Source organism: Rhinoderma darwinii (genome assembly GCF_050947455.1).
Source record: "Rhinoderma darwinii isolate aRhiDar2 chromosome 5 unlocalized genomic scaffold, aRhiDar2.hap1 SUPER_5_unloc_3, whole genome shotgun sequence".
Classification (NCBI taxonomy): Eukaryota; Metazoa; Chordata; class Amphibia; order Anura; family Rhinodermatidae; genus Rhinoderma; species Rhinoderma darwinii.
Genome location: NW_027461787.1, coordinates 1076135 through 1102030, shown reverse-complemented (window position 1 = coordinate 1102030; position 25896 = coordinate 1076135). Strand labels below are relative to the sequence as shown.

The following is a 25896-nucleotide window of genomic DNA, read 5'->3' as shown; positions in this document are numbered from 1 at the left end:
GACTCTCCACCATCTTCACTGCTGCCTGCAGACCCTCATTTATGTACCGCTCTCCAGGACCCTCCACCATCTTCTCTGCTGCCTGCAGACCCTCAATATTGTACCGCTCTCCAGGACCCTCCTCCATCTTCACTGCTGCCTGCAGACCCTCTTTATTGTACCGCTCTCCAGGACTCTCCACCATCTTCACTGCTGCCTGCAGACCCTCATTTATGTACCGCTCTCCAGGACCCTCCACCATCTTCTCTGCTGCCTGCAGACCCTCAATATTGTACCGCTCTCCAGGACCCTCCACCATGCTTCACTGCTGCCTGCAGACCCTCTTTATTGTACCGCTCTCCAGGACTCTCCACCATCTTCACTGCTGCCTGCAGACCCTCATTTATGTACCGCTCTCCAGGACCCTCCACCATCTTCTCTGCTGCCTGCAGACCCTCAATATTGTACCGCTCTCCAGGACCCTCCTCCATCTTCTCTGCTGCCTGTAGACCCTTCATATTGTACTGCTCTCCAGCCCTTCAGAGAACAAACTGCCTTCAGTTACAGCAAAATATTTCACATTGTGACTCATCCGTACAGAGCACCTGCTGCTCCCCAGTTCCCATGTATTTGTATATAGTTGAGTCGCTTGGCCTTGTCCCCGCATGGAAGGTTTGGCTTTTTGGCTGCAACTCTTTCATGAAGACCACTTCTGGCCAGACTTCTCCGAACAGTAGATGGGTGTACCTGGGTCCCACTGGTTTCTGGCAGTTCTGAGCTGATGGCACTGCTGGACATCTTCCGATTTCGAAGGGTAGTAAGCATGTTTCCTTGGCCGACCACTACGTCTACAATCCCCAACGTTGCCCGGTTCTTTGGGCTTTTTCAAAAGAGCTTGAACAGCACATCTTGTAACCCTGACCCCAGTCTGCTGTGAAATCTTTGCCTGGGAGAGACCTCGCTGATGCAGTATACCAACCTTGTGTTGCTGTTCTCAGACTTGCCATGGTGGACCTGTGACATGAAACTCACCTTTGTAGCAGAGTTTGGCTGTTCCTCATCCAGTTTTAATCCTACACTGCGGTTTCTGTTGCAGATAATGACTGTGTTTCACCTACATCTGAAGATGATGATCATTATCACTTGTTTGGTATAATTGGTTAATCATAAACCTGACTATAATGCTACATAATCCATGACTGTGCAAGTACCTAGAAGAATTGATGCTGTATTGAAGGCAACGTGTGGTCACAACATATATTGATTTGAGTTTGATTTCTCTTCTGTTGATTCACTTTGTATTTTGTTAATTAATTTAAAAAAAAACTATTAACTCTTCTCTTTTTGGAAGCATTCTTACTTTCCAGCATTTTTCCACAACTGCCAAAAACTTTTGCACAGAACTTTTGTCTTCAGTTGACGAAGAAAGAGAGAAAGCATTTGAAAGAATTTATAAATAGATGTTATGTCGGGTGGGATGGAGAGAAGTATGTGCTGGAGAGTCTTTACATTTACTTTGAGAGTTGTCCACTGTCCCCAGTACCCATAGCCGTGTGGAGGAGGGGGCACTATGTGGTTACCGCTACATATTTACATCTCTACCGATCTGTCGTCATGTGTGGCATGCAGAGGAAACCGCAGTCTAAGGAACTGGTCCCGTCGCCAATAAGAGTCATCCCACTCGCGATATTAGGGAATCTGTAATGCAGACATCTCCAAATATATTCTGAGAAACTAAGGGGAGCAGTCTCCTGAATTGACAGCAGGGGAGACGGGTCGTTTTGCTGTCTCTGCCCAGGGTGCCACCTTGTTCCACCACTTTCTCCCTGCTTGGCTGCCCTGTTCTGTCTTTTCTCTATGGTATGCTCTTTCCCTGAGTTCTCTCTGTATATGTAATAACGAAATCAACAGATGAATGAAGGTTTGAATAAGTGAAATGATAACACTAGCCGTAAGAAATTGGTGCGATCTCCCTCACTGACTGGTAAGTCTCATTATCTGGTTCTAGTGCCGGGCGGATTGGTTGAGATGGCTGACCGGTCTGCAATTAATAAGACCACAAAGAATTGCTAACCTTTTCTCAATAAAGCCTATAAGTAAAGGTGCAATGTGAGAGAGACAGTGGATTGATGTGGCGACACGTAAGGAAAGAAGTGGGCTGAAGTCGACATGTGAGAAGGATGGTAGAAGATAACATGGGGGGAAGCGCAAGTGATGGAACGTGAATAACGTAACATAATGAGGGTAGCACAAGGCAGGGAATAGAAGTTTACGGTTGAAATGATAGGTGTGCAGAGGATTACATGTGAGGATGCCGGTCGATTGAAGATGATGAATGCAGATGTCTGTGAATAGATGTCAGAGGAGAGCAGTGAATAGAGGACCTGTGAGAGGAGAGATGGATAGCAGAAGACCTATAAAGAAGGCTGAGGCTACAGGACTCTGTACGCTGCTGGTAAAGCTGGCCATACATGTCAGAGGAGAGCAGTGCATAGAGGACCTGTGAGAGGAGAGATAGATAGCAGAAGACCTATAAAGAAGGCTGAGGCTACAGGACTCTGTACGCCGCTGGTAAAGCTGGCCATAGATGTCAGAGGAGAGCAGTGCATAGAGGACCTGTGAGAGGAGAGATGGATAGCAGAAGACCTATAAAGAAGGCTGAGGCTACAGGACTCTACGCTGCTGGTAAAGCTGGCCATAGATGTCAGAGGAGAGCAGTGCATAGAGGACCTGTGAGAGGAGAGATAGATAGCAGAAGACCTATAAAGAAGGCTGAGGCTACAGGACTCTGTACGCTGCTGTTAAGCTGGCCATAGATGTCAGAGGAGAGCAGTGCATAGAGGACCTGTGAGAGGAGAAATGGATAGCAGAAGACCTATAAAGAAGGCTGAGGCTACAGGACTCTACGCTGCTGGTAAAGCTGGCCATAGATGTCAGAGGAGAGCAGTGCATAGAGGACCTGTGAGAGGAGAAATGGATAGCAGAAGACCTATAAAGAAGGCTGAGGCTACAGGACTCTGTACGCTGCTGGTAAAGCTGGCCATACATGTCAGAGGAGAGCAGTGCATAGAGGACCTGTGAGAGGAGAGATGGATAGCAGAAGACCTATAAAGAAGGCTGAGGCTACAGGACTCTACGCTGCTGGTAAAGCTGGCCATAGATGTCAGAGGAGAGCAGTGCATAGAGGACCTGTGAGAGGAGAGATGAGGACCTGTGAGAGGAGAGATGGATAGCAGAAGACCTATAAAGAAGGCTGAGGCTACAGGACTCTGTACGCTGCTGGTAAAGCTGGCCATAGATGTCAGAGGAGAGCAGTGCATAGAGGACCTGTGAGAGGAGAGATGGATAGCAGAAGACCTATAAAGAAGGCTGAGGCTACAGGACTCTACGCTGCTGGTAAAGCTGGCCATAGATGTCAGAGGAGAGCAGTGCATAGAGGACCTGTGAGAGGAGAAATAGATAGCAGAAGACCTATAAAGAAGGCTGAGGCTACAGGACTCTGTACGCTGCTGGTAAAGCTGGCCATACATGTCAGAGGAGAGCAGTGCATAGAGGACCTGTGAGAGGAGAGATGGATAGCAGAAGACCTATAAAGAAGGCTGAGGCTACAGGACTCTACGCTGCTGGTAAAGCTGGCCATAGATGTCAGAGGAGAGCACTGCATAGAGGACCTGTTAGAGGAGAGATGGATAGCAGAAGACCTATAAAGAAGGCTGAGGCTACAGGACTCTACGCTGCTGGTAAAGCTGGCCATAGATGTCAGAGGAGAGCAGTGCATAGAGGACCTGTGAGAGGAGAGATGGATAGCACAAGACCTATAAAGAAGGCTGAGGCTACAGGACTCTACGCTGCTGGTAAAGCTGGCCATAGATGTCAGAGGAGAGCAGTGCATAGAGGACCTGTGAGAGGAGAGATGGATAGCAGAAGACCTATAAAGAAGGCTGAGGCTACAGGACTCTACGCTGCTGGTAAAGCTGGCCATACATGTCAGAGGAGAGCAGTGCATAGAGGACCTGTGAGAGGAGAGATGGATAGCAGAAGACCTATAAAGAAGGCTGAGGCTACAGGACTCTACGCTGCTGGTAAAGCTGGCCATAGATGTCAGAGGAGAGCACTGCATAGAGGACCTGTGAGAGGAGAGATGGATAGCAGAAGACCTATAAAGAAGGCTGAGGCTACAGGACTCTACGCTGCTGGTAAAGCTGGCCATAGATGTCAGAGGAGAGCACTGCATAGAGGACCTGTTAGAGGAGAGATGGATAGCAGAAGACCTATAAAGAAGGCTGAGGCTACAGGACTCTACGCTGCTGGTAAAGCTGGCCATAGATGTCAGAGGAGAGCACTGCATAGAGGACCTGTTAGAGGAGAGATGGATAGCAGAAGACCTATAAAGAAGGCTGAGGCTACAGGACTCTACGCTGCTGGTAAAGCTGGCCATAGATGTTATATTTAACTATGATTAAAGAAGCATTCAATCATTTTTTTACAATCAAAACACTTGTCAAGTACGAGGCATAAGAAAAAACAATACTTACCACAATGTGAACAATTTTTTTTAAATAAATTCCATTGTGGGACTTGCCCTGCATTGGTATTCCCCACATGCTCTGACAATGATAAGTAAATTCTACGATTTTACCACTTACAAAGAGGAAGGTATAAACAATAAGTCTTTTTGAACAATGCAGCAGATTTTCATTCATTCGAACAAATTATTTTTAGTACCAGAGCCAAAATACTTGGTTCCCAATCATAACATTAAATTATTAATGATATTCAATTGGTTTATGGTCAGCTTTAGGGTGTTGCTGTAGATGGGGGGTTGATGTAGAGAGGGGTTGGATAGGGGGTTGATGTATAGAGCTTAAATGGTCAGTTGATGTAGAGAGAGGTTTAATGGTGGGGTTGATGAAGAGGGTTTGGATGGTGGGTTGATATAAATTGGTTGGATGTTTGGTTTATGTAGAGAGAGGGTTGATGTATAGATTTTAGATGGTGAATGGATAGAAAGAGGTTAAATCGTGGGTTGATGCAAAGAGGTTGGTTTGTGGGCTGCTATAGAGAGGTTGGATGGTGGTTTGATGTAGAGGTTGGATGTTTGGCTGATGTGGACAGGGGATTGAAGGTTCGTTGATGCAGAGAGTAGTTGGATGGTGGGTTGATGTAAATTTTGTTGGATGGTACATTGATGTAGAGAGAGGGGGGATAGTGGGTTGATGTAGAGCGAGGGTTGATGTATACATGTTGGATGGTGAGTTGATGTAAAGAGAATTGATGATTGGTCGATGTAGAGAGAGGTTGGATGGTGGGTTGATGAAGAGAGATTGGATGGTGGGTTAATGAGAGATTGGATAGGGGGTTGATGAAGCGAGATTGGTTGATGGGTTGATGTATAGAGGTTGGATGGTAAGTTGATGTAGCGAGAGGTTGGATGGTGGGGTTGATGTAGCGAGAGGTTGGATGGTGGGGTTGATGTAGCGAGAGGTTGGATTGTGGGTTGATGTAGAGCGAGGGTTGATGTATACATGTTGGATGGTGAGTTGATGCAAAGAGAATTGATTGGTCGATGTAGAGAGAGGTTTGACGGTGGGTTGATGTATAGAGGTTGGATGGTAAGTTGATGTAGCGTGAAGTTGGATGGTAAGTTGATGTAGGGAGGTTGGATGGTAGGGTTGATGGTGGGTTGAGGTAGAGAGAGGTTGGATGTTGGGTTGATTTAGAAGTTGGATGGTGTGTTTACGTAGCGAGCGCTGGAATGGTAGGTTAATGTTGGTAGAGATTGCATGGTGGATTTATGTAGAGAGTTTGGATGGTGGGTTGATGTAGAGGTTGGATGGGGGTTGATGTAGAAAGAGGTTAGATGTTTGGCTGATGTAGAGAGAGGGTTGATGGTTTGTTGATGCAGAGAGTAGTTGGATGGTGGGTTGATGTACATTTTGTAGAGAGAGGGTTGATGTATACATGTTGGATGGTGAGTTTATGTAGAGAGGTTGGGTGTTGGGTTTATAGAAAGAGAAAATTTATTGGTCGATGTAGAGAGAGGTTGGATGGTGGGTGTATGAGATTGGATGAGAGATTGGTTGGTGGGTTAATGTATAGAGGTTGGATAGTGGTTTGATGTATAGAGGTTTTATGGTAAGTTCATGTAGCGAGAGATTGGATGGTAAGTTGATGTGGAAAGAAATTAGATGGTGGGTTGATGTATAGAGGTTAGATGGTGGGTTGATGTAGTGATGTTGGATGATGGGTTGATGTAGTGATGGATGGTGGGTTGATGTAGAGAGGTTGGATGAGGGGTTGAAATATAGATGTTGGATGGTGGGTTGATGTAGTGATGTTGGACGGTGGGTTGATGTAGAAAGAGATTGGATGGTGGATTGATGAAGAAAGATTGGATGGTGGGTTGCTGAAGAGAGATTGGATGGTGGGTTGATGAAGAGAGATTGGATAGGGTGTTGATAGAGAGAGATTGGTTGGTGGGTTGATGTATAGGGGTTGCATAGTGGTTTGATGTATAGAGGTTGGATGGTAAGTTGATGTAGCGAGAGGTTGGATGGTACGTTGATGTTGAGAGAGGTTGGATAGTGGGTTGATGTAGAGCGAGGGTTGATGTATACATGTTGGATGGTGAGTTGATGTAGAGAGGTTGGATGGCAGGTTGATGTAAAGAGAATTGATGATTGGTCGATGTAGAGAGAGGTTTCATGGTGGGTTGATGTATAGAGGATGGATGGTAAGTTGATGTAGAGAGAAGTTGGATGGTAAGTTGATGTAGGGAGGTTGGATGGTGGGGTTGAGGTAGAGAGAGGTTGGATGGTGGGGTTGATGTAGAGAGAGGTTGGATGGTGGGTCGATGTAGAGAGAGGTTAGATGGTGGGTTGATGTAGAGAGAGGTTGGATGGTGGGATTAATGTAGAGAGAGTTTGGATGGTGGAGTTGATGATAGTGGGTTGATGTAGAGAGAGGGTTGATGTATACATGTTGGATGGTGACTTGCTGTAGAGAGGTTGGATGGTGGGTTGAAGTAAAAAGAAAATTGATTGGTCGATGTAGAGAGAGATTGGATGGTGGGTTGATGAACAGAGATTGGATGGTGGGTTGATGTATAGAGGTTGTATAGAGGTATTGATGTATAGTGGTTGATGTAGCGAGAGATTGGATGGTAAGTTGATGTGGAGAGAAGTTGTATGGTAGGTTGATGTATAGAGGTTAGATGATGGGTTGATGTATAGAGGTTAGATGGTGGGTTGATGTAGAGAGCTTGGATGGTGGGTTGATGTAAGGAGAGGTTGGTTGGTGGGTTGATGTAGGGAATAGTTGGATGGTGGGTTGATGTAGAGGGACGTTGGATGGTGGGTCGATGTAGAGAGAGGTTGGATGGTGGGTTGATGTAGAGAGAATGTTGATGTATACATGTTGAATGGTGAGTTGCTGTAGAGAGGTTGGATGGTGGGTTAAAGTAAAGAGAAAATTTATGATTGGTCGATGTAGAGAGGGGTTGAATGGTGGGTTGGTGAAGCGAGATTGGATGGTGGGTTGATGTATAGAGGTTGGATAGTGGTTTGATGTATAAAGGCTGGGTGGTAAGTTGATATAGCAAGAGGTTGGATGGTAAGTTGATGTAGAGAGAAGTTGGATGGTGGGTTGATTTATAGAGGTTGGACGGTGTATTGATGTAGAGAGGTTGGATGATGGGATGATATAGAGATCTTGGATGGTGAGGTGATGTAGAGAGGTTGGTCGGTTGATGTGGAGAGGTTGGATGGTCGGTTGATGTAGAGAGATTGGATGATCGGTTGATGTGGAGAGGTTGGATGGTCGGTTGATGTGGAGAGGTTGGATGGTCGGTTGATTTGGAGAGGTTGGACGGTGGTTTGATGTAGAGATTTTGGATGGTGAGTTGATGTAGAGAGGTTGGATAGTCGTTGATGTAGAGAGGTTGGATGGTGGGTTGATGTAGGTTGGTTGGATGGTCGGTTGATGTGGAGAGGTTGGATGGTGAGTTGATGTAGAGAGGTTGGATGGTGGGTTGATGTAGAGAGGTTGGATGGCGGGTTGATGTGGAGAGGTTGGACGGCGGTTTGATGTAGAGATTTTGGACGGTGGGTTGATGTGGAGAGGTTGGATGGTCGGTTGATGTGGATAGGTTGGATGGTCGGTTGATGTGGAGAGGTTGGATGGTCGGTTGATGTGGAGAGGTTGGATGGTCGGTTGATGTGGAGAGGTTGGATGTGGGTTGATGTGGAGAGGTTGGATGGTGGGTTGATGTGGAGAGGTTGGATGGTCGGTTGATGTGGAGAGGTTGGATGGTCGGTTGATGTGGAGAGGTTGGATGGTCGGTTGATGTGGAGAGGTTGGATGGTCGGTTGATGTGGAGAGGTTGGATGGTCGGTTGATGTGGGGAGGTTGGATGGTCGCTTGATGTGGAGAGGTTGGATGGTCAGTTGATGTGGGGAGGTTGGATGGTGCTGTCATGTAGAACAAGGTTGAGGTGACATTCTACTTTACAGACGGGCTCAGGTTTTGCAGTACAAGAAGCGTCATTGCTTTTATCTTTTTGCAGGGGGTTATGTTGAAAAGGAGTGGGAAATCCTTGAATAAAGAGTGGAAGAAGAAATATGTGACCCTCTGTGATAACGGTGTACTAACATATCACCCAAGTCTTCACGTGAGTATTCACTTTTTTCCACGTTCTCTAAATAACTGAACTGTATATTTGTCCTTTACCTGTTCTATGCAGCAGATATTGCAGCTTACAATGTATTCACAAACTCTTCAGACTCTTTCACTTTTTCACATTTTGTTATGTTGAGGTCTTGTGCTAAAATAAAACAAAATTCCAATTTCCTCCATCCCCCATAATGACAGCGAGAAAACAGAATTTTAGAAATTCTTGCAAATTTATTTAAATAAATGAAGAACTCAAATTCGGCATGGACATAAGTATTCAGACCCTTGGTTACGACACTTGACATTTAGCTCTGGGACCTCCCGTTTCTCTAGATCATCTGTGAAATGTTTCTACACCTTGATTGGAGTGCACCTGTGGTAAATTCATCTGATTGGACATGATTTGGAAAGACACGCCTCTGTCTATATAAGGTCTCACAGCTGACAATGTATATCCGAGCAAAAACCAATCCATGAGGAGGGGAGAATGGCCTGTAGAGCTCAGGGACAGGATTGTGTGGAGGGACAGATATGGAGAAAGGGACAAAATACTGTCTGCAGCACTAAAAGTTCCCAGGAGCACAGCGGCCGCCATGATTCTTACATTGAAGAAGTTTGGAACAACCAGGACCCTTCCTAGAGCCGCCCCACCAAACTAAGTAATCGGGGGAGAAGGACCTTGGTAAGAGAGGTGACCGAGAACTCAATGGTCATTATGGGATATTGGGCGCAGGATGATGGGGAAAAACTTTTAGCACAAGTCCTCAACATAACAAAATGTGAAAAAATGTAGATGAATTTCAAACTGCATTGTATATATAGTCTCACCTGTCATCCTGTATTATACTGTATATAGTGATATATTCTATACTGGGATATTACACCTCACCTGTTATCTCACCTGTCACCCTGTATTATACTGTATATAGTGATATATTCTATACTGGGATATTACACCTCTCCTGTCACCCTGTATTATACTGTATATAGTGATATATTCTATACTGGGATATTACACCTCACCTGTTATCTCACCTGTCACCCTGTATTATACTGTATATAGTGATATATTCTATACTGGGATATTACACCTCACCTGTTATCTCACCTGTCACCCTGTATTATACTGTATATAGTGATATATTCTATACTGGGATATTACACCTCTCCTGTCACCCTGTATTATACTGTATATAGTGATATATTCTATACTGGGATATTACACCTCACCTGTTATCTCACCTGTCACCCTGTATTATACTGTATATAGTGATATATTCTATACTGGGATATTACACCTCACCTGTTATCTCACCTGTCACCCTGTATTATACTGTATATAGTAATATATTCTATACTGGGATATTACACCTCACCTGTTATCTCACCTGTAATCCTGTATTATACTGTATATAGTGATATATTCTATACTGGGATATTACACCTCACCTGTTATCTCACCTGTCACCCTGTATTATACTGTATATAGTGATATATTCTATACTGGGATATTACACCTCACCTGTTATCTCACCTGTCACCCTGTATTATACTGTATATAGTGATATATTCTATACTGGGATATTACACCTCTCCTGTTATCTCACCTGTCACCCTGTATTATACTGTATATAGTGATATATTCTATACTGGGATATTACACCTCACCTGTTATCTCACCTGTCATCCTGTATTATACTGTATATAGTGATATATTCTATACTGGGATATTACACCTCACCTGTTATCTCACCTGTAATCCTGTATTATACTGTATATAGTGATATATTCTATACTGGGATATTACACCTCACCTGTTATCTCACCTGTCACCCTGTATTATACTGTATATAGTGATATATTCTATACTGGGATATTACACCTCACCTGTCACCCTGTATTATACTGTATATAGTGATATATTCTATACTGGGATATTACACCTCACCTGTTATCTCACCTGTAATCCTGTATTATACTGTATATAGTGATATATTCTATACTGGGATATTACACCTCACCTGTTATCTCACCTGTCACCCTGTATTATACTGTATATAGTGATATATTCTATACTGGGATATTACACCTCACCTGTTATCTCACCTGTCACCCTGTATTATACTGTATATAGTGATATATTCTATACTGGAATATTACACCTCACCTGTTCTCTCACCTGTCACCCTGTATTATACTGTATATAGTGATCTATTCTATACTGGTATATTACACCTCACCTGTTATCTCACCTGTAATCCTGTATTATACTGTATATAGTGATATATTCTATACTGGGATATTACATCTCTCCTGTTATCTCACCTGTCATCCTGTATTATACTGTATATAGTGATATATTCTATACTGGGATATTACACCTCTCCTGTTATCTCACCTGTCACCCTGTATTATACTGTATATAGTGATATATTCTATACTGGGATATTACACCTCACCTGTTACCTCACCTGTAATCCTGTATTATACTGTATATAGTGATATATTCTATACTGGTATATTACACCTCTCCTGTTATCTCACCTGTCACCCTGTATTATACTGTATATAGTGATATATTCTATACTGGGATATTACACCTCACCTGTTATCTCACCTGTAATCCTGTATTATACTGTATATAGTGATATATTCTATACTGGGATATTACACCTCACCTGTTATCTCTCCTGTCACCCTGTATTATACTGTATATAGTGATATATTCTATACTGGGATATTACACCTCACCTGTTATCTCACCTGTCACCCTGTATTATACTGTATATAGTGATATATTCTATGCTGGGATATTACACCTCTCCTGTTATCTCACCTGTAATCCTGTATTATACTGTATATAGTGATATATTCTATACTGGGATATTACACCTCACCTGTTATCTCACCTGTCACCCTGTATTATACTGTATATAGTGATATATTCTATACTGGGATATTACACCTCACCTGTTATCTCACCTGTCACCCTGTATTATACTGTATATAGTGATATATTCTATACTGGGATATTACACCTCTCCTGTTATCTCACCTGTCACCCTGTATTATACTGTATATAGTGATATATTCTATACTGGGATATTACACCTCACCTGTTATCTCACCTGTCACCCTGTATTATACTGTATATAGTGATATATTCTATACTGGGATATTACACCTCTCCTGTTATCTCACCTGTAATCCTGTATTATACTGTATATAGTGATATATTCTATACTGGGATATTACACCTCACCTGTTATCTCACCTGTCACCCTGTATTATACTGTATATAGTGATATATTCTATACTGGTATATTACACCTCACCTGTTATCTCACCTGTCACCCTGTATTATACTGTATATAGTGATATATTCTATACTGGGATATTACCCCTCACCTGTTATCTCACCTGTCACCCTGTATTATACTGTATATAGTGATATATTCTATACTGGGATATTACACCTCACCTGTTATCTCACCTGTAATCCTGTATTATACTGTATATAGTGATATATTCTATGCTGGGATATTACACCTCACCTGTTATCTCACCTGTAATCCTGTATTATACTGTATATAGTGATATATTCTATACTGGGATATTACACCTCACCTGTTATCTCACCTGTAATCCTGTATTATACTGTATATAGTGATATATTCTATACTGGGATATTACACCTCTCCTGTTATCTCACCTGTCACCCTGTATTATACTGTATATAGTGATATATTCTATACTGGGATATTACACCTCTCCTGTTATCTCACCTGTCACCCTGTATTATACTGTATATAGTGATATATTCTATACTGGGATATTACACCTCACCTGTTATCTCACCTGTCACCCTGTATTATACTGTATATAGTGATATATTCTATACTGGGATATTACACCTCTCCTGTTATCTCACCTGTCACCCTGTATTATACTGTATATAGTGATATATTCTATACTGGGATATTACACCTCACCTGTTATCTCACCTGTCACCCTGTATTATACTGTATATAGTGATATATTCTATACTGGGATATTACACCTCTCCTGTTATCTCACCTGTCACCCTGTATTATACTGTATATAGTGATATATTCTATACTGGGATATTACACCTCACCTGTCACCCTGTATTATACTGTATATAGTGATATATTCTATACTGGGATATTACACCTCTCCTGTTATCTCACCTGTAATCCTGTATTATACTGTATATAGTGATATATTCTATACTGGGATATTACACCTCACCTGTTATCTCACCTGTAATCCTGTATTATACTGTATATAGTGATATATTCTATACTGGGATATTAGACCTCTCCTGTTATCTCACCTGTCACCCTGTATTATACTGTATATAGTGATATATTCTATACTGGTATATTACACCTCTCCTGTTATCTCACCTGTCATCCTGTATTATACTGTATATAGTGATATATTCTATACTGGGATATTACCCCTCACCTGTTATCTCACCTGTCACCCTGTATTATACTGTATATAGTGATATATTCTATACTGGGATATTACACCTCACCTGTTATCTCACCTGTCACCCTGTATTATACTGTATATAGTGATATATTCTATACTGGGATATTACACCTCACCTGTTATCTCACCTGTCACCCTGTATTATACTGTATATAGTGATATATTCTATACTGGGATATTACCCCTCACCTGTTATCTCACCTGTCACCCTGTATTATACTGTATATAGTGATATATTCTATACTGGGATATTACACCTCACCTGTTATCTCACCTGTCACCCTGTATTATACTGTATATAGTGATATATTCTATGCTGGGATATTACACCTCACCTGTTATCTCACCTGTCACCCTGTATTATACTGTATATAGTGATATATTCTATACTGGAATATTACACCTCACCTGTTATCTCACCTGTCACCCTGTATTATACTGTATATAGTGATATATTCTATACTGGGATATTACACCTCACCTGTTATCTCTCCTGTCACCCTGTATTATACTGTATATAGTGATATATTCTATACTGGAATATTACACCTCACCTGTTATCTCACCTGTTATCTCTCCTGTCACCCTGTATTATACTGTATATAGTGATATATTCTATACTGGGATATTACACCTCACCTGTTATCTCACCTGTAATCCTGTATTATACTGTATATAGTGATATATTCTATACTGGGATATTACACCTCACCTGTTATCTCACCTGTAATCCTGTATTATACTGTATATAGTGATATATTCTATGCTGGGATATTACACCTCACCTGTTATCTCACCTGTAATCCTGTATTATACTGTATATAGTGATATATTCTATACTGGGATATTACACCTCACCTGTTATCTCACCTGTAATCCTGTATTATACTGTATATAGTGATATATTCTGTACTGGGATATTACACCTCTCCTGTTATCTCACCTGTCACCCTGTATTATACTGTATATAGTGATATATTCTATACTGGGATATTACACCTCACCTGTCACCCTGTATTATACTGTATATAGTGATATATTCTATACTGGGATATTACACCTCACCTGTCACCCTGTATTATACTGTATATAGTGATATATTCTATACTGGGATATTACACCTCACCTGTTATCTCACCTGTAATCCTGTATTATACTGTATATAGTGATATCTTCTATTCTGGGATATTACACCTCACCTGTTATCTCACCTGTAATCCTGTATTATACTGTATATAGTGATATATTCTATACTGGGATATTACACCTCACCTGTTATCTCACCTGTCACCCTGTATTATACTGTATATAGTGATATATTCTATACTGGGATATTACACCTCACCTGTCACCCTGTATTATACTGTATATAGTGATATATTCTATACTGGGATATTACACCTCACCTGTCACCCTGTATTATACTGTATATAGTGATATATTCTATACTGGGATATTACACCTCTCCTGTTATCTCACCTGTCACCCTGTATTATACTGTATATAGTGATATATTCTATGCTGGGATATTACACCTCACCTGTTATCTCACCTGTCACCCTGTATTATACTGTATATAGTGATATATTCTATACTGGGATATTACACCTCACCTGTTATCTCACCTGTCACCCTGTATTATACTGTATATAGTGATATATTCTATACTGGGATATTACACCTCACCTGTTATCTCACCTGTAATCCTGTATTATACTGTATATAGTGATATATTCTATACTGGGATATTACACCTCACCTGTTATCTCACCTGTAATCCTGTATTATACTGTATATAGTGATATATTCTATACTGGGATATTACACCTCACCTGTTATCTCACCTGTCACCCTGTATTGTACTGTATATAGTGATATATTCTATACTGGGATATTACACCTCACCTGTTATCTCACCTGTAATCCTGTATTATACTGTATATAGTGATATATTCTATACTGGGATATTACACCTCACCTGTTATCTCACCTGTCACCCTGTATTATACTGTATATAGTGATATATTCTATACTGGGATATTACACCTCACCTGTTATCTCACCTGTAATCCTGTATTATACTGTATATAGTGATATATTCTATACTGGGATATTACACCTCACCTGTTATCTCTCCTGTCACCCTGTATTATACTGTATATAGTGATATATTCTATACTGGGATATTACTCCTCACCTGTTATCTCACCTGTCACCCTGTATTATACTGTATATAGTGATATATTCTATACTGGTATATTACACCTCTCCTGTTATCTCACCTGTAACCCTGTATTATACTGTATATAGTGATATATTCTATACTGGGATATTACACCTCACCTGTTATCTCACCTGTAATCCTGTATTATACTGTATATAGTGATATATTCTATACTGGGATATTACACCTCACCTGTTATCTCACCTGTAATCCTGTATTATACTGTATATAGTGATATATTCTATACTGGGATATTACACCTCACCTGTTATCTCACCTGTCACCCTGTATTATACTGTATATAGTGATATATTCTATACTGGTATATTACACCTCACCTGTTATCTCACCTGTAATCCTGTATTATACTGTATATAGTGATATATTCTATACTGGGATATTACACCTCACCTGTCACCCTGTATTATACTGTATATAGTGATATATTCTATACTGGTATATTACACCTCTCCTGTTATCTCACCTGTCATCCTGTATTATACTGTATATAGTGATATATTCTATACTGGGATATTACACCTCACCTGTCACCCTGTATTATACTGTATATAGTGATATATTCTATACTGGTATATTACACCTCTCCTGTTATCTCACCTGTCATCCTGTATTATACTGTATATAGTGATATATTCTATACTGGTATATTACACCTCACCTGTTATCTCACCTGTCACCCTGTATTATACTGTATATAGTGATATATTCTATACTGGGATATTACACCTCTCCTGTTACCTCACCTGTCACCCTGTATTATACTGTATATAGTGATATATTCTATACTGGGATATTACACCTCTCCTGTTATCTCACCTGTCACCCTGTATTATACTGTATATAGTGATATATTCTATACTGGGATATTACACCTCACCTGTTATCTCACCTGTCACCCTGTATTATACTGTATATAGTGATATATTCTATACTGGTATATTACACCTCACCTGTTATCTCACCTGTCACCCTGTATTATACTGTATATAGTGATATATTCTATACTATGATATTACACCTCTCCTGTTATCTCACCTGTAATCCTGTATTATACTGTATATAGTGATATATTCTATACTGGGATATTACACCTCACCTGTTATCTCACCTGTCACCCTGTATTATACTGTATATAGTGATATATTCTATACTGGGATATTACACCTCACCTGTTATCTCACCTGTCACCCTGTATTATACTGTATATAGTGATATATTCTATACTGGGATATTACACCTCACCTGTTATCTCACCTGTCACCCTGTATTATACTGTATATAGTGATATATTCTATACTCGGATATTACACCTCACCTGTTATCTCACCTGTCACCCTGTATTATACTGTATATAGTGATATATTCTATACTGGGATATTACACCTCTCCTGTTATCTCACCTGTCACCCTGTATTATACTGTATATAGTGATATATTCTATACTAGGATATTACACCTCACCTGTTATCTCACCTGTCACCCTGTATTATACTGTATATAGTGATATATTCTATACTGGGATATTACACCTCACCTGTTATCTCACCTGTCACCCTGTATTATACTGTATATAGTGATATATTCTATACTGGGATATTACACCTCACCTGTTATCTCACCTGTAAGCCTGTATTATACTGTATATAGTGATATATTCTATACTGGGATATTACACCTCACCTGTTATCTCACCTGTCACCCTGTATTATACTGTATATAGTGATATATTCTATACTATGATATTACACCCCTCCTGTTATCTCACCTGTAATCCTGTATTATACTGTATATAGTGATATATTCTATACTGGGATATTACACCTCACCTGTTATCTCACCTGTAATCCTGTATTATACTGTATATAGTGATATATTCTATACTGGGATATTACACCTCACCTGTTATCTCACCTGTAATCCTGTATTATACTGTATATAGTGATATATTCTATACTGGGATATTACACCTCACCTGTTATCTCACCTGTCACCCTGTATTATACTGTATATAGTGATATATTCTATACTGGGATATTACACCTCACCTGTTATCTCACCTGTAATCCTGTATTATACTGTATATAGTGATATATTCTATACTGGGATATTACACCTCACCTGTTATCTCACCTGTCACCCTGTATTATACTGTATATAGTGATATATTCTATACTGGGATATTACACCTCACCTGTTATCTCACCTGTCACCCTGTATTATACTGTATATAGTGATATATTCTATACTGGGATATTACACCTCACCTGTTATCTCACCTGTCACCCTGTATTATACTGTATATAGTGATATATTCTATACTGGGATATTACATCTCACCTGTTATCTCACCTGTCACCCTGTATTATACTGTATATAGTGATATATTCTATACTGGGATATTACACCTCTCCTGTTATCTCACCTGTCACCCTGTATTATACTGTATATAGTGATATATTCTATACTGGGATATTACACCTCACCTGTTATCTCACCTGTAATCCTGTATTATACTGTATATAGTGATATATTCTATACTGGGATATTACACCTCACCTGTTATCTCACCTGTCACCCTGTATTATACTGTATATAGTGATATATTCTATACTGGGATATTACACCTCACCTGTTATCTCACCTGTCACCCTGTATTATACTGTATATAGTGATATATTCTATACTGGGATATTACACCTCTCCTGTTATCTCACCTGTAACCCTGTATTATACTGTATATAGTGATATATTCTATACTGGGATATTACACCTCACCTGTTATCTCACCTGTCACCCTGTATTATACTGTATATAGTGATATATTCTATACTGGGATATTACACCTCACCTGTTATCTCACCTGTCACCCTGTATTATACTGTATATAGTGATATATTCTATACTGGGATATTACACCTCTCCTGTTATCTCACCTGTCACCCTGTATTATACTGTATATAGTGATATATTCTATACTGGGATATTACACCTCACCTGTTATCTCACCTGTCACCCTGTATTATACTGTATATAGTGATATATTCTATACTGGGATATTACACCTCTCCTGTTATCTCACCTGTCACCCTGTATTATACTGTATATAGTGATATATTCTATACTGGGATATTACACCTCACCTGTTATCTCACCTGTCACCCTGTATTATACTGTATATAGTGATATATTCTATACTGGGATATTACACCTCACCTGTTATCTCACCTGTCACCCTGTATTATACTGTATATAGTGATATATTCTATACTGGGATATTACACCTCACCTGTTATCTCACCTGTAATCCTGTATTATACTGTATATAGTGATATATTCTATACTGGGATATTACACCTCACCTGTTATCTCACCTGTAATCCTGTATTATACTGTATATAGTGATATATTCTATACTGGGATATTACACCTCTCCTGTTATCTCACCTGTCACCCTGTATTATACTGTATATAGTGATATATTCTATACTGGGATATTACACCTCTCCTGTCACCCTGTATTATACTGTATATAGTGATATATTCTATACTGGTATATTACACCTCACCTGTTACCTCACCTGTAATCCTGTATTATACTGTATATAGTGATATATTCTATACTGGGATATTACACCTCACCTGTTATCTCACCTGTCCCCCTGTATTATACTGTATATAGTAATATATTCTATACTGGGATATTACACCTCTCCTGTTATCTCACCTGTAATCCTGTATTATACTGTATATAGTGATATATTCTATACTGGTATATTACACCTCACCTGTTATCTCACCTGTCACCCTGTATTATACTGTATATAGTGATATATTCTATACTGGGATATTACACCTCACCTGTTATCTCACCTGTCCCCCTGTATTATACTGTATATAGTAATATATTCTATACTGGGATATTACACCTCTCCTGTTATCTCACCTGTAATCCTGTATTATACTGTATATAGTGATATATTCTATACTGGGATATTACACCTCACCTGTTATCTCACCTGTAACCCTGTATTATACTGTATATAGTGATATATTCTATACTGGGATATTACACCTCACCTGTTATCTCACCTGTCACCCTGTATTATACTGTATATAGTGATATATTCTATACTGGGATATTACACCTCTCCTGTTATCTCACCTGTCACCCTGTATTATACTGTATATAGTGATATATTCTATACTGGGATATTACACCTCACCTGTTATCTCACCTGTCACCCTGTATTATACTGTATATAGTGATATATTCTATACTGGTATATTACACCTCTCCTGTTATCTCACCTGTAACCCTGTATTATACTGTATATAGTGATATATTCTATACTGGGATATTACACCTCACCTGTTATCTCACCTGTCACCCTGTATTATACTGTATATAGTGATATATTCTATACTGGGATATTACACCTCTCCTGTTATCTCACCTGTCACCCTGTATTATACTGTATATAGTGATATATTCTATATTGGGATATTACACCTCTCCTGTCACCCTGTATTATACTGTATATAGTGATATATTCTATACTGGGATATTACACCTCTCCTGTTATCTCACCTGTCACCCTGTATTATACTGTATATAGTGATATATTCTATACTGGGATATTACACCTCACCTGTTATCTCACCTGTAATCCTGTATTATACTGTATATAGTGATATATTCTATACTGGGATATTACACCTCTCATGTTATCTCACCTGTCACCCTGTATTATACTGTATATAGTGATATATTCTATACTGGGATATTACACCTCTCCTGTTATCTCTCCTGTCACCCTGTATTATACTGTATATAGTGATATATTCTATACTGGGATATTACACCTCACCTGTTATCTCACCTGTCACCCTGTATTATACTGTATATAGTGATATATTCTATACTGGGATATTACACCTCACCTGTTATCTCACCTGTCACCCTGTATTATACTGTATATAGTGATATATTCTATACTGGGATATTACACCTCACCTGTTATCTCACCTGTCACCCTGTATTATACTGTATATAGTGATATATTCTATACTGGGATATTACACCTCACCTGTTATCTCACCTGTCCCCCTGTATTATACTGTATATAGTGATATATTCTATACTGGGATATTACACCTCTCCTGTTATCTCACCTGTCACCCTGTATTATACTGTATATAGTGATATATTCTATATTGGGATATTACACCTCTCCTGTCACCCTGTATTATACTGTATATAGTGATATATTCTATACTGGGATATTACACCTCACCTGTTATCTCACCTGTCACCCTGTATTATACTGTATATAGTGATATATTCTATACTGGGATATTACACCTCTCCTGTCACCCTGTATTATACTGTATATAGTGATATATTCTATACTGGGATATTACACCTCACCTGTTATCTCACCTGTCACCCTGTATTATACTGTATATAGTGATATATTCTATACTGGGATATTACACCTCTCCTGTTATCTCACCTGTCACCCTGTATTATACTGTATATAGTGATATATTCTATACTGGGATATTACACCTCTCCTGTTATCTCACCTGTCACCCTGTATTATACTGTATATAGTGATATATTCTATACTGGGATATTACACCTCACCTGTTATCTCACCTGTAATCCTGTAGTATACTGTATATAGTGATATATTCTATACTGGGATATTACACCTCACCTGTTATCTCACCTGTCACCCTGTATTATACTGTATATAGTGATATATTCTATACTGGGATATTACACCTCACCTGTTATCTCACCTGTAATCCTGTATTATACTGTATATAGTGATATATTCTATACTGGGATATTACACCTCTCATGTTATCTCACCTGTCACCCTGTATTATACTGTATATAGTGATATATTCTATACTGGTATATTACACCTCTCCTGTTATCTCACCTGTCACCCTGTATTATACTGTATATAGTGATATATTCTATACTGGGATATTACACCTCACCTGTTATCTCACCTGTCACCCTGTATTATACTGTATATAGTGATATATTCTATACTGGGATATTACACCTCACCTGTTATCTCACCTGTCACCCTGTATTATACTGTATATAGTGATATATTCTATACTGGGATATTACACCTCACCTGTTATCTCACCTGTCACCCTGTATTATACTGTATATAGTGATATATTCTATACTGGGATATTACACCTCACCTGTTATCTCACCTGTCACCCTGTATTATACTGTATATAGTGATATATTCTATACTGGGATATTACACCTCACCTGTTATCTCACCTGTCACCCTGTATTATACTGTATATAGTGATATATTCTATACTGGGATATTACACCTCTCCTGTTATCTCACCTGTAATCCTGTATTATACTGTATATAGTGATATATTATATACTGGAATATTACACCTCACCTGTTATCTCACCTGTCACCCTGTATTATACTGTATATAGTGATATATTCTATACTGGGATATTACACCTCACCTGTTATCTCACCTGTCACCCTGTATTATATTGTATATTATTTGGATTTTTATTAGAATATAGATATTATCCTGTATATTATGCATGTTGTGTTTAGCAGCGGTGTATGGTCTGTGGTTAGGACTTGGGGTCATGTTATGGAGTCACTCTGACATTCTTGCGCTGTGTTTGTCTGACAGGATTACATGCAGAACATTCACGGCAAGCAGATTGATTTGCTTCGTACAACAGTGAAAGTTCCTGGTAAAAGGCCTCCAAGAGCGACGAGCGGGGTCCCCGGCGGACAGCTGCCCGGTCAGACAGGTAACCTCTCCGGACTTCAGTCGCTCCTCTGACTTGGTGGCGCTGTAACACGCCTGGTGCTGCCCGGTCAGACAGGTAACCTCTCCGGACTTCAGTCGCTCCTCTGACTTGGTGGCTCTGTAACACGCCGGTGCTGCCCGGTCAGACAGGTAATCGCTCCGGACTTCAGTCGCTCCTCTGACTTGGTGGCGCTGTAACACGCCTGGTGCTGCCCGGTCAGACAGGTAACCTCTCCGGACTTCAGTCGCTCCTCTGACTTGGTGGCGCTGTAACACGCCTGGTGCTGCCTGGTCAGACAGGTAACCTCTCCGGACTTCAGTCGCTCCTCTGACTTGGTGGCGCTGTAACACGCCTGGTGCTGCCCGGTCAGACAGGTAACCTCTCCGGACTTCAGTCGCTCCTCTGACTTGGTGGCGCTGTAACACGCCTGGTGCTGCCCGGTCAGACAGGTAACCTCTCCGGACTTCAGTCGCTCCTCTGACTTGGTGGCGCTGTAACACGCCTGGTGCTGCCCGGTCAGACAGGTAATCGCTCCGGACTTCAGTTGCTCCTCTGACTTGGTGGCGCTGTAACACGCCTGGTGCTGCCCGGTCAGACAGGTAACCTCTCCGGACTTCAGTCGCTCCTCTGACTTGGTGGCGCTGTAACACGCCTGGTGCTGCCCGGTCAGACAGGTAACCTCTCCGGACTTCAGTCGCTCCGCTGACTTGGTGGCGCTGTAACACGCCTGGTGCTGCCCGGTCAGACAGGTAACCTCTCCGGACTTCAGTCGCTCCTCTGACGTGGTGGCGCTGTAACACGCCTGGTGCTGCCCGGTCAGACAGGTAACCTCTCCGGACTTCAGTCGCTCCTCTGACTTGGTGGCGCTGTAACACGCCTGGTGCTGCCCGGTCAGACAGGTAACCTCTCCGGACTTCAGTCGCTCCTCTGACTTGGTGGCGCTGTAACACGCCTGGTGCTGCCCGGTCAGACAGGTAACCTCTCCGGACTTCAGTCGCTCCGCTGACTTGGTGGCGCTGTAACACGCCTGGTGCTGCCCGGTCAGACAGGTAACCTCTCCGGACTTCAGTCGCTCCTCTGACTTGGTGGCGCTGTAACACGCCTGGTGCTGCCCGGTCAGACAGGTAACCTCTCCGGACTTCAGTCGCTCCTCTGACTTGGTGGCGCTGTAACACGCCTGGTGCTGCCTGGTCAGACAGGTAACCTCTCCGGACTTCAGTCGCTCCTCTGACTTGGTGGCGCTGTAACACGCCTGGTGCTGCCCGGTCAGACAGGTAACCTCTCCGGACTTCAGTCGCTCCTCTGACGTGGTGGCGCTGTAACACGCCTGGTGCTGCCCGGTCAGACAGGTAACCTCTCCGGACTTCAGTCGCTCCTCTGACTTGGTGGCGCTGTAACACGCCTGGTGCTGCCCGGTCAGACAGGTAACCTCTCCGGACTTCAGTCGCTCCTCTGACTTGGTGGCGCTGTAACACGCCTGGTGCTGCCCGGTCAGACAGGTAACCGCTCCGGACTTCAGTGGCGCCTCTGACGTGGTGACGCTGTAACACGCCTGGTGCTGCCCGGTCAGACAGGTAACCGCTCCGGACTTCAGTGGCGCCTCTGACGTGGTGACGCTGTAACACGGCTGGTGCCGCTCGGCCTCTGATGGGGTAATGTTCACCCGTCCTGTCCTGGCAGAGTTGACCCGTTGGGTTTGTCTATATCCCGGGTCATGTGATGGGTGAGGACGGCCTGCATGTTGAGTCTGCGATGTTCTTCAGCAGTGCTGCGCTGTGTGACGTCCTCCCCTCCCCCACGCTCGGATGTTAGCAGCTCGTTATGCCGGTTCCTGTAATTACATTACCCGCAGCTTTATGCAGAATTATTCTCCCAGGACTAATTGATGGCGCATGTTTAATTCATTAATCATTAGCATCAAATTCGACAATTACAGAGGCGCTGATTGTGCGATGTGGAGTATAACGAGGCCCCATTACATGACAGCCGCCCCTCCCCCTGGCTTTTTATATCCCTGTATAATGTTGGAATGCCCAGTAGCCCTAGTTAACCCCTCACGTTGGTGTAACTGTTGTCAGCGCCGTTTCTCTTTGGACCTCAGTTACACCTCTTAGCACTCATCCTTCCCCGACTCCTCGCGCTTCATATATATATATATATATATACACATCCTCCTATTACCCCATGCAGGGCGGGCGGGTGATGGGGCCCCCGTCTTCTGTAAGTTACATGGGAATGTCTGACATAATGGGTTTTATGGCTCCCAATAACTGGGGGATCTATGATGAGATACTGGAGATCAGGGGCCCTCAGCTGTCTGTCCGCCCCTGATCTCCACGTATTCCCTTTCCACCCCGTGCTACTACTTATTACTACAGGAAGTATTAGATCTCCACAATGCTTCATAATACTGTGCATAGCTCCTCCTGTAATTCCATGCAGTTACTCCTCTTACCTCACATAACTCCTCCTGTAATTCCAGGCAGTTACTCCTCTTACCTCACATAACTCCTCCTGTAATTCCATGCAGTTACTACTCTTACCTCACATAGCTCCTCCTGTAATTCCATGCAGTTACTCCTCTTACCTCACATAGCTCCTCCTGTAATTCCATGCAGTTACTCCTCTTACCTCACATAACTCCTCCTGTAATTCCATGCAGTTACTCCTCTTACCTCACATAACTCCTCCTGTAATTCCATGCAGTTACTCCTCTTACCTCACATAACTCCTCCTGTAATTCCATGCAGTTACTCCTCTTACCTCACATAACTCCTCCTGTAATTCCATGCAGTTACTACTCTTACCTCACATAGCTCCTCCTGTAATTCCATGCAGTTACTCCTCTTACCTCACATAGCTCCTCCTGTAATTCCATGCAGTTACTCCTCTTACCTCACATAACTCCTCCTGTAATTCCATGCAGTTACTCCTCTTACCTCACATAACTCCTCCTGTAATTCCATGCAGTTACTCCTCTTACCTCACATAACTCCTCCTGTAATTCCATGCAGTTACTACTCTTACCTCACATAGCTCCTCCTGTAATTTCATGCAGTTACTCCTCTTACCTCACATAGCTCCTCCTGTAATTCCATGCAGTTACTCCTCTTACCTCACATAGCTCCTCCTGTAATTCCATGCAGTTACTCCTCTTACCTCACATAACTCCTCCTGTAATTCCATGCAGTTACTCCTCTTACCTCACATAACTCCTCCTGTAATTCCATGCAGTTACTCCTCTTACCTCACATAACTCCTCCTGTAATTCCATGCAGTTACTCCTCTTACCTCCCATAGCTCCTCCTGTAATTCCATGCAGTTACTCCTCTTACCTCACATAACTCCTCCTGTAATTCCATGCAGTTACTCCTCTTACCTCACATAACTCCTCCTGTAATTCCATGCAGTTACTCCTCTTACCTCACATAGCTCCTCCTGTAATTCCATGCAGTTACTCCTCTTACCTCACATAGCTCCTCCTGTAATTCCATTCAGTTACTCCTCTTACCTCACATAGCTCCTCCTGTAATTCCATGCAGTTACTCCTCTTACCTCACATAACTCCTCCTGTAATTCCATGCAGTTACTCCTCTTACCTCACATAGCTCCTCCTGTAATTCCATGCAGTTACTCCTCTTACCTCACATAACTC

The 25896-nt window shown here is 41.5% G+C and overlaps 1 protein-coding gene across 1 annotated transcript in view; it reads left to right on the top strand.

Moving 5' to 3' along the window:
• Positions 1-25896, top strand: part of AGAP3 (ArfGAP with GTPase domain, ankyrin repeat and PH domain 3) — a 125552-nt gene that overhangs the window by 78099 nt on the left and 21557 nt on the right. The window contains exons 4-5 of the mRNA XM_075847580.1: positions 8543-8647; positions 22118-22241. Coding sequence (XP_075703695.1) covers positions 8543-8647; positions 22118-22241 — 229 coding nt within the window. The remainder of the gene's footprint in view (positions 1-8542; positions 8648-22117; positions 22242-25896) is intronic.